Source organism: Aphelocoma coerulescens, chromosome 1A, assembly GCF_041296385.1.
Source record: "Aphelocoma coerulescens isolate FSJ_1873_10779 chromosome 1A, UR_Acoe_1.0, whole genome shotgun sequence".
Classification (NCBI taxonomy): domain Eukaryota; kingdom Metazoa; phylum Chordata; class Aves; order Passeriformes; family Corvidae; genus Aphelocoma; species Aphelocoma coerulescens.
The window spans coordinates 36890764-36905276 of NC_091014.1; the positions used below are offsets into that span (position 1 = coordinate 36890764).

The 14513-nt window shown below is 38.4% G+C and overlaps 1 protein-coding gene across 4 annotated transcripts in view; it reads right to left on the minus strand.

The window, feature by feature from the left end:
- Positions 1–14513, minus strand: part of PTPRB (protein tyrosine phosphatase receptor type B) — a 63502-nt gene that overhangs the window by 32738 nt on the left and 16251 nt on the right. For all 4 annotated transcript variants that reach the window (XM_068999020.1, XM_068999012.1, XM_068999027.1 and 1 more), the window contains 5 exons: positions 7721–7999; positions 7112–7369; positions 5602–5865; positions 2874–3143; positions 793–1053 (listed from right to left, as the gene is read on the minus strand). In XM_068999020.1, the coding sequence (XP_068855121.1) occupies positions 793–1053; positions 2874–3143; positions 5602–5865; positions 7112–7369; positions 7721–7999 (1332 nt within the window). The remainder of the gene's footprint in view (positions 1–792; positions 1054–2873; positions 3144–5601; positions 5866–7111; positions 7370–7720; positions 8000–14513) is intronic.

The window sequence follows — 14513 nt, forward strand, 5'->3', positions numbered from 1 at the left end:
GAGAAATGAAAATGTAAGCTAAACTTCTCAGGCCTTGGAAGGAGTTATAAAATTTAAGTAAGGGCCACCATCAACCCTAGGCATGCTTAGATTCAGACACAAGCAGCTTGTTTCTCCCTGTGCTGTGCAAGGCCAGAGCTACATTTTAAAACTTTGCCTGCACTGGAGAATGCTTAAGCCAATGCTTAAGCAGAGTAAAGTAACCCATCTGGTTTAAAACTTGCACATGTGCACAAAATTAGCACCCTGCAGGGGGTGAGAATGAGACCTTCCTTGTGATGCAGTCATCATCCTCAGTAACAAATATATATTCTGGAATCAGAAGAGCAAAAAGATTCAAAATACATCTTCAAGGTAACATATGTTTTATGTCTGTCAACCTTGGAAGTTCGCCCTAAAGTAACATTTTCCTGTGTGGTGATGTTTCTCTTTTTCCCAGATGATGAATCCTTTGTATCAAGGAAGTGACTCTCCTGAAAATACACAGTGAAAATTGTTCTTCTTGTATGGAATCTTGTGCTAATGTAGATTGATTAGAAGTGACATAACATTTCAGAAAGCTGTTTTGCCAGGAATTACACATCTATTTCCCCAAAATCTTGAATAAATACAGCAGGACAACTGACAGTCAGAAATGAGAGACTCAGAAATGTAACTTTTTTACTGAGGAAACAAACATAAGATCAAGACTTTTGAGATTTAGACACTGAGTGAACTCAGTTCACTACAAAGCAAAAATAATTGTTAGTGGTTAACAGAAGTAAAGATTAAAACAGTTTGACAAGATGATACCTGTTCTTCCTTCCACTGAAGTCCAGTTGCTTAAAGTCCCACTAATGGTAGTGATGGTAGCTGTATATTTCCTTCCAGGTACCAAGTCAGTGAAAGTGAACTCCTTAGCTTCTTTTGCAAGTCCTTTTTTTACAATAGTAAGATCACTGTCTCCCAGGGAAACCACATAGCTGTCCCATTCTGCAACAGGGGTCATCCACATGACACTAAGTGAAGATTCATTAGCATGCTTCACACGGAGCTGGAGAACAGGCTCTGGAGCTGGAAAAGTACACAAATATCACAACGAGAACAGGACTGTGTAGTGAGCACACATGCCCTATCTCAAGCTGCTGTAAGAAATCTGTTCTGTAAGACAGAAATGTGACAGTAATAGAGTATCTGCAATCAAGAGGAGATTCTCTACCTTTCTCTAGGAAGTGATTCTTATAAATCTGGTGTTTGTGCCCCTCTTCCAGTGAAGGACTGTTAGCAGCAGACTTCAGCAAAGCACTATGGCTGTAATGCTTAGATTTAAACTTGCATCAGGATATATATTTTAGTGCAAATGGAAATGCAGGGAAGTCAGCAAACTTCCTTTTTGAACTCTGAGTGCTGAACAGGGATGTAAGACATTTGTACCAGAAGTCAGATCTACACCTATTTAGTTTCAACAAACTAGGTTGCAAATTATAGGGTCAAAGTGACATTGATTTTGCACTGGTTTATACCTCAGTCAAGTTGGGAGACACTTGAAACTTACACTGGCATAAAAGAAAGAATTCGATCAGTGAATTTCTGTGTGTTTGTGTGTGTGTGTGTGTGTGCCTGCATACACTGCAGGCATCTCATCTATTGCCTACCGTAGTCCTGATCTGATTTTGTCCCTGTCACATTGAAATACAACTCAGTTTCCAAAACTGTGGGTTAATCTAAGAGAAAACTGAGTCACAACAGGGCCTAACACCTATGCTTCATTACAGACACATTATGCACCTCACTGTGGGTCAAACACAGTCATGATACAGCCACTGCTGGATATTATTTAATGGACCTTGTTCTAAACATAGAATCACTTAGTTTGGAAAAGATCTCTAAAATCATTGGGTCCAACTATTAATCACTTAGTGGAGTCAATTAAAAGTAACATCATAAACTTAAATTACTTGCAACATATGTCAAAGTAAGGAAGATGAGAATGTATCTTGCTCTGATCAAGTTTGCTAGAAGTCAGAGAAAGCTTCAGTTTTGTAGCTTCTGCTGGTCTTGCTGTTGTGCAAAATAAACAAAATTAAGTCCTCAGGGAATGACAGGTAAGGGTACAGTAGAAAAGGTAGGCCCCAGGAGGGTGAGGATAAAGTAGGATGGCCCTGTCCTACCTCACATTCTTCACTGAGATAAGGGTTAGACTTGAGCCTTGCCTGTTATTCCTACTCCAAGTCTTCCTTTTCTCTGAATTGTACTTATTCTGTATTCACTGAGCAGAAATTCTAACAACTATATAGGAATAATTTTATAAATTTGAAGCAAATCAGATGTTGCTTTGACTAACACACTGCAAAAGAATTCCACTCACATCCATGCAGTGTATATGGATTTCCTTTGGAAACACAGACTTGAACAGACGAACCCATTTTCTTTATGGAACGCAAGAACAAGAACTGGGATGTTACAGAACAGCCATACTAACATACACTTTAGCCAGCTTTGGTTAACACAGTTAATATTCTCTACACAGACTGGCAAGGAAACATACTGATGAACAGTACAGGAAGGCCTACATTGCTTTCTTTAAGACCTTTATAGGGTGCCCTACAATCAGCTACAAAATATAGCAGTGAAATGAACACATAATGTAATACCTCAGACGTGACAGAACCATGATACAGTTCCTCAAACTTTCACTAACAAAACATTTACAACAAAAGTAATCCCGAAAATTTTCACAGAACTACTAAAAATATTTCTGTGGTTTACAAGGGAGCTGCTTTTTATTGTATTAATAGCGAAATCAATTTGTGGATTCCCAAGTACTCTTTCATTGTTCACAGAGCCCAGCTGAACACTTTGCACTCTCACAGTGCTTGGATGAGCATGCTGACCTGTTCTCCCCATGCAACTTGTCTTGCTCTGCAAATTGCCACTCTCCACAATGACTTCCACGCCGTACTCCCTCCCTGGGATGAGGCCCACGTCACGGACGAGGTACTCGGTGGTGTCCTTCTCGAGGGTGGTGTTGAGCACCAGGGCTGAGCGGTTCCACAGGAGCAGGTGGTACCTCTCCCAGTCTCCTGCGGGGGGCACCCAGGTCACTCGCAGAGACCGTGGCCAGCCGCTAGCACCTGCCTGCAGCTCCAAAACTTTCTGTGGAACTGGAGAAACAGAGAGCGAAAAAGCAATTCTGATGAGACATAACTGTACTGGCAAAACCTGTCTCACAGCATAACTATTGTACAAGTGCTTGGGCCAGCTAGAGCAATGTGAGTTACGTTGTTGCAAAGGTTGGCTTTCATTTTAAAGACAAGTTTTACTCTTCCCCACACGAACCACTCACTTTTTCCCTGCTGGTTTCTGACATCAGAAATGGGGAACCCCTCTTAGGGCTGGAAAAATCTCCTGTACGCTTCTTGGATGCATTTTGCAGTTTTCAGTCAGGTTCCCTGTTGTTTCCTGCACTCAAGTTCACTTAGAAACTGCCAATCCATTTTTCACTGCTAAGGCTGAAAACTTCAATCTCTATCAGCCAAATACTGGTATCAGCAGCAGAAAAACAGTCTAATGACTTCTCCCACAAAGACTGCTTCTTCCACCTTTTATGCCCTAATTCCTCCCAGCTGTATAAGGCACTGAGGTTAAGACAGAGGTCCATTAAAGCATCCACTCCATCCTGTCCTGTACTCCAAGGGTCCTGAATTTACATGCTTAACCTTCTCACCCTACACTCCTGAAGGTCACATTGGACCACTGAAGCTTTTCTGATTTTCATGGAATAATTAAATATTAGCCAGACCAAGTAGAGACTAGAAGACAAATGTAGACCCTTAGGACAGGATACCTGTAGCTTAGTTTTAAGATACTCAGAGATGAGCATTGGAGCCCTGAGACCATTTGCAAGTATTAACTGTAAACTACAAGGCTAGAATCATGTTCTCATGTTTTATCTAGCTTAGTTAATATTTAATTGTTCAGTATCTAGCACAGAATTAAAACCTCTCTACCAGCATCACAAAATACTCACCAGTTTCACTTCCCACGGGCATAGCAGGATATCAAACCTACAACTCCCACATGCCAGTGAATATGGGAAATGTGTTTCAATTTCTGAGTGAGTGGATATAAGCACACAGTGTATTGTTAGGAAGCATAACTGAACTTATATCATAACAGATAAAGTTCAGCCTTGTCAGGCTGGCTGGACATCATTACATCTATATGGCATAAAGTTTCAGTCTCTGAGATGTCCATATTTCTTACCACAACATTCCCTGGCAGGTTCTGCTGCTGTAAGCACCCTCTCAATACACAGCAGTGTGTATTATGTCCTTGGGCACCTGCCTCTCTCTGTGAGTTACAGAGTGACCGTAAAGATCTAATCCCTTCAGCATCTGTGGACCTGACAGTCTGGATTTACAAATGTATCTTTACGCCACAGAGCTTCTGCTGAAGTGACCATTTTCAAAGCTCTTGATGTCTACGGTAAAGGAAGGAATTGCATATGATGAGCATCCTTGGAAATAAGACTTCTAATCCCTAACTTTGAAAGCACTGGATCTATGTCACAAAGCTGGGGATCAGCGGTATTGAGTGAGGGCCTGAAGTTCTCCCTTTAGACTGAAATGGTAATTTTAAAGGACTTCAGTGATAGGCTAAACAAACAAAAAGAGACATGCATATAAACTGGTCCAGCTTTGTACTTACTGGACATGAAAGACTTTTCCAGGGCTCTTCCAACCTGCACTGAGAATGGGGTATCAGCTGGGTGTGTCAAGGATATGCCTTTCACATGAGATGTTTAGTTGTGGACAATAAATATTTTCTAAAATAAATACTCTGCTCTCTTACACACACATTTTCTACCTTTTGGCTCTGAGTCTACTAAAAATTTATGTATGCATTCTTCACCAAGTTAGACATCTTTTACCATCTAACTTCTGGTTGGGCTAGGCTGGTATGGAGAAAATGACACACCTCTAGGGCCAGTAATGCTATGGGAGAATTATGCAGGATTTTTCAGGTTTAGAACTCATACAAGAGTTACCTGAAAGAAAATTATTACATCTGAGAGAAGACAAAAAACTCCTAACTCAGCTCTATCAAGGCTGCCACATGCCCTTGTTAACCCATGCTGTCAATAGTAAAGTTGAGACCTAATCTTTTCCCGTTTGTAGATTTGTGTCTGGAAGGAGGAATAAGACTAGACCTTGCAAAATTACTTTAAAAACTGTTAATAATTTGACTACATGCACACTTTCCCATAATGTAACTCATTTTATCTAGTATGTTGAGTTGAATTCAATATAACAAGGTTAACCTGAGTAAAAGATAACAAGTGCAGTAGTATGCAACAGTTCTGTAACAGACTCACTCAACTATACAGTCGAACCAAAATGCACTCCTGGTGCCTGCTCACAAGATACATTGGAACTGCTTTTGGCTGACAGATTAACTTTTGCCAGAGAGTCAGCAGGGGTACTCCTGAAACAGTACTGTGCTCTTAATCTTATTTTGCCTGGAATCCAAATCATTTTGTCTCTTACAATGATTTGCTACAAGGCCAGCTAGGCAAAAATAGCATTAGTTACAATGTTCTTACTGAAGCAGAAGACTTACATGTCCTGCCAGTTGCTGTCCGATCAGTGAACAGCTCACCACTGATTGTGCGGGCGGTAACCTGATAAAGACGTCCTGGAGTTAGCTTGTCAAACTGAGCCTGCGTGACTGGTGGCTGCACAGTTTTGACTTCTTTAACTGATCCAAGATGAGACAAAGTGATATTATAGAAATTGAGGTTTCCCAAAGGTCTTCTCCACTTAACTTTTAAAGCATCTAAGCTGCCATCATTAGTAACCATCAAATCTAAGACTTCAGCAGGGGCTAAAAAAAGAAAATAAGAAAGAGAATAAAGTATATCCACCACAAAACATATAAGACCTGCTGCCTCCCAAACTCCCACAGTAAACTTTTGATTTTGATTAGTTATATGAGATGGAGTATGAATGATTTTGCCTGAACAGTGAAAGGGCAAAGTCTGGTCACAGTGAAACTGAATCCTGCCCTGTGTAAAACACTGCACTTCTGAGAATGACATGTCCTATGATGCCCACTCTTTTTTCATGGAACAGAAAATCTTTTAGCCATGTCTGCACTCACATCCATCATTCTGACCATAAACCAGATCATGCGCATGCTCCTAAGGACAAGAGATGCCTGCTACATTTTGGTAAACATTACAGCATTACTGCAGCTATGCCTGATTTACAGCAATGTAGAAGGGATTTGAATAAGACTCCTTTACTCAAATGCTCCACCAAAAGAAAAGCATAGCCAGCTCCAATATCTTAATTTCTCAGGCCTGGGGTGCAGGAGGTACTGAAATGGAGGACCATGCTGCAAGCCATATGGAATGCTTTTACACTCTAAGAATACCTGTGAGATTTAAAATCTTTGCACCCCCCAACAGAAAGAAATAAAAATTTCTGAAGAAATAAAATTAAATTAGTAAAATGCCCAGAACAGCCCAGGTGACAATAACAGTCATCTGTGCATCCTAGACATGACAAGATTTTCACTTAATATTAAACTGTTTACATGATAAGAAGAAATTGCATCTTACTCTTCCCAGAAATTAAAGAGAGTGAAGGCATGACCCTTTTCTGCCTATGTAAGTGTTTTAACCATTGGACTCTGGCAGGATGTTATCTTATCTGTGTGACCCCAGAAATCCATCCTGAAAAATGTTCCTGAAAAAAAATTAATTTCTAAAACTCTAGTTCTGTCAATCAATATTTTCTTGTGAAAAGGAAAAAATCCCAACAATCCACAAAAACCCATATCAAAGCAACCAACTAGGCAAACAAAAACCCCAAATAACCCTAACCACCAACATTTAATTTTAAAGTTCTTAACCTGCTTTACATTTTTTTCCCACTTCCCTTTCAGACTTTTTCCACTTTCCTTTTAGCCCATAACTTTGTTGCAGTGGTAACTTATGGAATTAAATAAGTTTATGGTGTCTCTAACTTGGACCATGAATCACTTATTATTCTGAAATATCTCCTATAATGCTATTAGGTTATGGCCTTAGGTTCTTGTTCTGTTGTGATGAATTCCGAAATCATACCTGTCCTGACTGTTTGAAAACTGCTGCTCTCCAATCCTGCAGCCTGAGTTATGATAGAGAGGTTATACAGGTGGCCTGCTGTAAGTCCTGAAAAAGTGTAGGTGGTCAGAGAACCTTCTTGGTGAATCTCATGAACTGGTACATGATTATCCAGTAACAGCAGCCTGTAACGATCCACATGCCCAGAGCCAGGAGACCACGAAACATGGATAGTGTCTGTCTTGATGCTGACCTGAATATTTTTCACAGGAGATGGCACTGTTGATATAAAAAGAACACATGCTTAAGGCCTGATGGCTATCTCCATGATTTCAGCAATTTTGAATAGATTTACTCTTGGAATATGTTGGGTTTCTTTACAGTTACTGAAAACCCAATGCCAAATACACGATAACAATTAGACTCCATTCTTAGCAAACAAGTTTTTATGTCAGTCAGAGATTCATATTTCATTTCTACTTATAATCAATAGATACTTACATAAATATATATACATACAGGTATATATACAGGTAGAAGAATTATATCTATTTGCTAATTTCAAAATGCACATCTGAAGAATACTGTAAGTGGGTTTACTTAGATGAACTACAGGAAAAGAAGTCCTACCAGTAGATCCACTTATGTGAAGTTCAGGGGTAGTCTTATTTCCAGCAACTGCACTGAGGACAATGTTGTATTTACTCCCAGGAATGAGACCAGAAAATGTATTTTCTGGTTTTGAAATCCTTCCTTGTACAGAGACTTCTTGTATCTTTTTATTATTATGATCAAATAATACTAGGTTATACATGTCCACCTTTCCTGATGAAGGATCCCATTGAACCTGCAAGCTTGTGAGTGTAATTTTCTCCTTATTAATTTCCAAACGAGATGGTGGCAAGGGATCTGCAGTTAGGAAAAAAAGCAAAACAGACAAGATAAATCATTTCTTGATTTGGGATTGCCTGAAATTTTACGCAGCAGCACAAAAGTTCTTCAGAAACTCTCCCTTTACCATCATCATGCAGCCAATACTTTCAAAAAGCTTTTTCTTTCTATTTAAAAACACCGTACACTGAAGCCAGTCTACAAGAGAGTCCTGCAGAATTCAGAAGTATTACTTTAATATATTTGTACATGCTCACTCACACAGACATGCACATAGCAAAACACTTCCACTGTGGATGTATATTGCAATCCTGGAAATCTGCTGATAGTAAAGCTGTAACAACTTTAATAAGAGACAGCAAACATGGAAACCCAGCAAATTTGACTCAGTGTAATGTAGCTTTATAGATGGCAGCAACAGCTTTCATTTCCTAGCGCTCACCCTAAACACTTTATTACTAATGGGCATGAGCATTTATACAATTTTAAGGGAAACAATCTTTTGTTTTTAGTATTAGCTTCAATGACTTGAAACAGATTCTGATAGAATATGCTTCTGCTCTGTTGCAGTACTGTTCATATAAATTTAAAAAACCCCGAACAGTACATTGGATAAACCTTCAGGAACTAATATTGGAATTACTTCTCTGAAACTCTCAGCATTCATTATGTTGTTTATTAAGAGGATCTCCAGTAAAATCACCTGTGAAATAAGATCCAGTCTAAAGGGAAGGCAAACTGACTAAACCAAAAGAATCTGGTTGCTTTTTTTCTCCAGGTATATTTCATCACTCACAAGATTTCATGCAAACCACACAAATGTATTACATGTTGATGTACTAAGGTATTGACATTTAGATCTTCCAATAAGGTTAAGCAAATTCTTATCGAGAAGGTATCGTGAAACAACCCAAAGCAGCGAAATCAAGCCTTCACAAGTTGGGACGTTAAAGTTTCCCAATAATTTAGGAATAAATTTGCCTACCACATGAGTACACTCTGTGGTACTCTTTCCTAGCATCAGACCAGAAGTGTAAGGTGCATCCAGGATGAGAACTGTGGTCTCTCTATGAACAGCACCTCAAACATAGAAGAAAAAGACTGTTTTTCCAATGCAGTCATTGCTGCTTGGTTCCCTGAACAAAGGAGATGAAAAAGTGTCAGATCATACAACTAAAAAATGCAATGTAAAGGCTGAAAGGGTGAAGTTGAACCTACCCCTCCCCTATAAATACATAGGTAGGAGGGCCTAGGAGCCTTTAAGCTGCTTTTTCTTCAAAGTCTGGGTGGTGTAGAAGCTTTAATCACTTCCTACAAAGCTCTCCTGAGAACAGAGTAGTCCAGGTTTTGGTGGTACACTTTGTCAATCAAGCATATTAGGAATTCAAGGAGGCAGCTCCTTCCTTGGAAACATTGAAAAACTAACTGGGCATGGTCCTGAGCAACCTGATCCAGGTGGCCCTGCTTGAGCAGGGCGCTTGGACCACATGACCTGCAGAGGTCCCCTCCAACCTCAACCTTCCTGGGACTCTGAAAAATACTGTGTCCCTTTGAACCCATGTCTCTGCTTAAATTCAAATTCTTGCTTTGGACCACAAAGATGTTAGTTAGAAAAAGATGAAATTTAAACAAATTGATTAACAAAATCAATCAATAAAATTAACTATCTTTTCTTGACCGCTTTCTTAAAGGCCAAACTAAGTCTGCTTAAATCTGAAAAAGAAAAAAAGAATTAAAAATCAACTCAAAGATCAAGCACATCAAACTACAGGCCAAATAGTTAAAACTTCACCCAGTTACAGCAATTGAAACAGGAGGTTTTAATGAAAAGTGTCAGGAAATCTTAACAATAGGCTGCACTACCAGCTCCACCTATAATATATACTAAGCCACTAAAGACTATTATGTTGGCAAAAGGGAATAGTGGGGGTATAATCTTGTTCCTTGAAGGCGATTGTTCTAATCTGAAAGGTCAGACTTTGGAAGTCAGAAATAAATTTCAGCACTATATATGGTCAGATGCACAGCCAGCTGAAAAAGTTTTAATTTGACTGACATTGAGAGAACAGTCATGATAACTGTCAGGAAGTTTAACCCTCTTTTTGCCTAAGTTAGGATAACGTTGACTGTTCTTCAGTCCTGCAAAAGTAATCACCACTGTCATCTGTACTATTTGCCAAATTTGACAAAAGAAGATATCTGCATTTTTAGAAGCATTTATATTGTCCTGGGTAATCTGTCTTCTAAGGTGCATGAGCAAAGAAGAAAGTTGCGTGCCTAGAAGGTGAAGTTCAGAAATTCAGACTTTATCTAATCTATCTGGTCCAGAAAACAAAACACTCAGTGCTTTGTACATCCGCTAGAACAAAGGAACAATGAGACTGGGAAGTGCCTGGGCTGAAAGAGCCCTGGATGGAAACAAACACTTAAAAAACCATTTACATTGTTATACAAGTCTCTGTTGGCAACGAGACAACACTGATAGATCACAGAAATAAAATATTTTCATTAAGATATTTTTATACCATTTGACACTATATGAATTAATATCCCCTGGTCTACAAAGGCATCTTGCAGAAGACTTAATGGTCTTTGAATTATATTGCAAATCCATTTTCACTTTTTGGGAAGAGGATATGGTTTGGGTGCACAGCTGCTGCAGATCCAATTTATAGATATGGCTATGTCAAACTCCAGTGACAGCCTGTAAGCACAGAAGCACACCTGCCTTATGGAGGAGAAAAAAAAAAACTGGGAGATTTGAGCCCAGGACTTAGTAATGGGGAATTCCTGCCAGTCTCAGTCATCTTCCTACAATATTATCTATTGTTTTTCTAGTTTTCCCTCTTCATAAAACAGTAACCTATTTAATAAGGACTTTTCTGAAGATTAAGTAAAGAGGGTTGATTTCGTTGTCTTTATTAAGTACAAATATCCATTTCTTTGGGATGATAAGCAACTTAGAAAATCTTTAAAACATGGTTATTTATTTTCTTCTTGGACTCTGCCTTTGAAATGATGATCATAACCATTACATGATTACAGATAAGATTATACAGCCTATAGTTAGAGCCATGTCACGTTACTCCTACAGATGGCAAATAAATCAAATTTGTCCCAAATAATTTGAAATTTACAGGACTGAACATACGACCAAGGCATGCTTCTGGCATTTAGAGAGTTACATATCAAAATGAAAAAGCATTCTAACAGTCTGTGTCTTCAAAGATAGAATTTTATCTTCTTTTCATTCAAATATTTAATGGATTTTCTAATAAAAATTTATTTACCTGTTAGTTATCTCAGTACAGGATGCTTGGATTAAGCAGTAACATAATATAACACTGCAATATTTTTGTAGAAAACAATTTTGAAAGTGGCATTTATAAGCCTATTTTAGAAGACAAAGTTGAAAGTGGGGGAATTGCCAAATTGTTTTTCATGGCTCTCTAGACCACTATTTCAATTCTCAATTTCAATTCAGAATTGAAACTTATAAATTTAACTGTAATTTTAATACTACTGTTTTTAACTAGACCTAGTCATTCACTGAAATACAGTTATACTGCTACACAGACATTTGGAGATTTGAGAACTTTAAATATATTTTACCTGAAATCAGGAAAGACAAAACCCTACCATCTTCTGCCACACATCAGTTCTCAATCATAGAAATAGTTTTACTGAGAACAACAAAAAATATAACATGAAAGGACTGGCAGGTGTGTATCCCAGCTTTACAACGTCAGCAGCATGCTGACTAGTTGTATGGTTTTGCATGCTGTTTCATGTACATATATATACTAAAAAAACCCCAACAAACTGTAAATATTATTATGAAGCAAATATGCAGATTTGTGCCTTCTAACATCTGTAATCTCAATTTTGCAGTGGAAAATTTAGAGCTGATAAAGGGAGTTATCAGTTTTTTCTTTCTTTCCTATTCTACCAAAATAGCACAAATGTCCCCACTGTGTGTGTTTGCATGTCTATATATACACGGCTTATAAAGTGCATATGTGACTGTATTTTCCATCACTTTGGATGACCTATTTTAGATCTGCTCTACAGGATTAAATACCTGCTGTTTTAAATTGACAACCCACAGATCAAAATTTCTTGAGTAAAGAGAGTCACTTTAGAGGACTAGCATGGATTATTGTACCACTATTTCACACATTATTAGACTTCAGATCTGTGTATCCACAAGTGAAATAGAAGCTGCTTCTCTACGCAAAGATTCACAAGGGTGAACCTGGTGTTTCTTGAGAGCTTATGGAATCTTTGTGGGCTGCACAATTATTCTGTCAGAATATCAAACTTGCAAACAACATAGATTATGATTTTAATGTGACATTATATACTCAAAAGGCCAGTTTGGTCCTCTCCAAGATTTTGCATTACCACTGCAACTATGGCATGCATTATTCATTGCTGTCACCATGAGTCCCTAGTCAGAAAAGATTACACTCAAAATTTGACAAAATATTTTGGATTTTATGTGCTTAGCTACTCAAGTACTTTATGTAAGAAACCTGATGAAAATTAAACTCAGAACTGGCATATGAAATTTTTAACAGGATTGAATATGAGCAAAAAGCTAGTTTCTGAACTAGGTATATAAACAAACCTGCAATTTTCTCAGACTTTCTCGTGTGTATATTTTGTATCAAGATGATACAGATGTTCAAACCTCATTTTGCAAAAATGAAACGCATGAGATGGGATTCTGTTCACTTCAACCAACTACACTTCAGCTTTCTAGTCTAATCTAGCCTCCTTCAATAGCCAGTGTAGAAAGCTGAGTACTTTCAACAGACAGCTTAGCCCATCTTCCTTAGAGCAAGAGCTCAGGAAGGGAACCTCACTGAGTACCAAGGTCAGACATTGTGGTTTCAGATGGCCCACAATAACTCAGTTCCACTACCATTGAAATCGGTGGAAATTTTGTTTACTATATGGCTGAAAAGACTGCTTATACCTCCATATTCACAGGACAATTTCCAGCAATGGATGCCTATGGACACTCCGGCTCAGTAGAGAGTAAACTAAAACTACTGTCATCAAATTACAAAGGAACAGGTGAAAGAGAGCTTCCATGAAACTGGTTTAAAATGCTGCCCCTGGTGGAAACATAGGAGGAATAATCCTCCTTCATCCTGCATTGAAAAGCTTAGTATGGACAATACAACATGGGTTACTCACAAGCATAATAAATCCTGTACATTCTTTAGAAACAAAAATGACAAGTTTTGGAGCTAATTGTGTATTTTGAACACCATCAAGCAACTCAGCTCAAGGAAAGCAAGGAAACACAGAGCAATCTGAGTAGCTCTCTGCAGGAAACATTCACGGTTCCTCTGTTCTTATTTCATGTTTTTGACTGATCTCTGCTATCCAAAATCCAAATGTAAACCTCACTTCAACTGTGGTATACCAATTTTCAGTATTTCAACTTAAACTTTAATCAGACTTTTCACTTTGATGTCAGCTACATAACATGACTCTAATGATCAGCTGCTTCCAATCACTTTCATCTTACAGCCTTGAAAAATCTATTTAGTGATAAAAAAGTCATAAATGGCATGTACAACTTCTGCGTTAATGGTTATGCATTAATCAAAATGTGCTCTAAAGTGGTATCTTCTCTACTTCTATGCAAGTGTTCAATAATAGAACTTTACTATACAGAAATGATGGTGATTTATACCTGTCTCTCTGATAATGGTCGATCTATTCTTTCAATTTTCACACTACAAGTCATCAGTATCAATATTAAAAACAATCAGCATGATGCATGACAAATTTAAATCACTGTCTGCACAGAAACTATTACTCATTTTTACCAACTGACATGACTTGTGCTTCATGTATAGCTATCACACCAGCAGACTTGTCGATGGATTTTTTAACTTGAGCTACCACAGCAAATAATGGAGAATATTTAGTGCATTTGTATGGTTAATGCAGGAAAAAGGTTCTGACAGAAAGCGACAACTCTGAACAGGTAATTGTGAAGTATTTGGCTACTGTAATCTTCAATACTAACATTAAGTACCTCTCCAAAACTAACACCTTAGGAACAAATCAGAAAGGCATTTAATGATGGACCTTACTTAAGACATCTCTGGTTTGGGTCTTGAACTACTACCTTTAAGAGGCTGAATAATATTCTATTTTATCATCTTCAAAAAAGCACAAATACAGGTAGAAAGAGGCCAGTTGTGCCACTGCAGCTGTGGTCTGTTCTTCAATGTCGTCCATTGCTTCACAGCTGAGTTGTTCACATGCCCCCACAAGCACGAATGCAGAAAGGGGGCTTTCCTTGGCAGCCCTCTGTCAGGCTGCTGGACCATTTGTAGAGCCAGTTATGGATGTGACACTGTAAGTGCTCTGCACACAACTGTGTATCATAACACCTCACTGGTGATATCCAAGGAAAACAAATAAGAAGGAAGTTTCAGCTTTACTTTCTGACTTTCAGTCTCTGGTTAGACAGAATAAATGGGCTGAAATGGGCTGAAACAGTAAG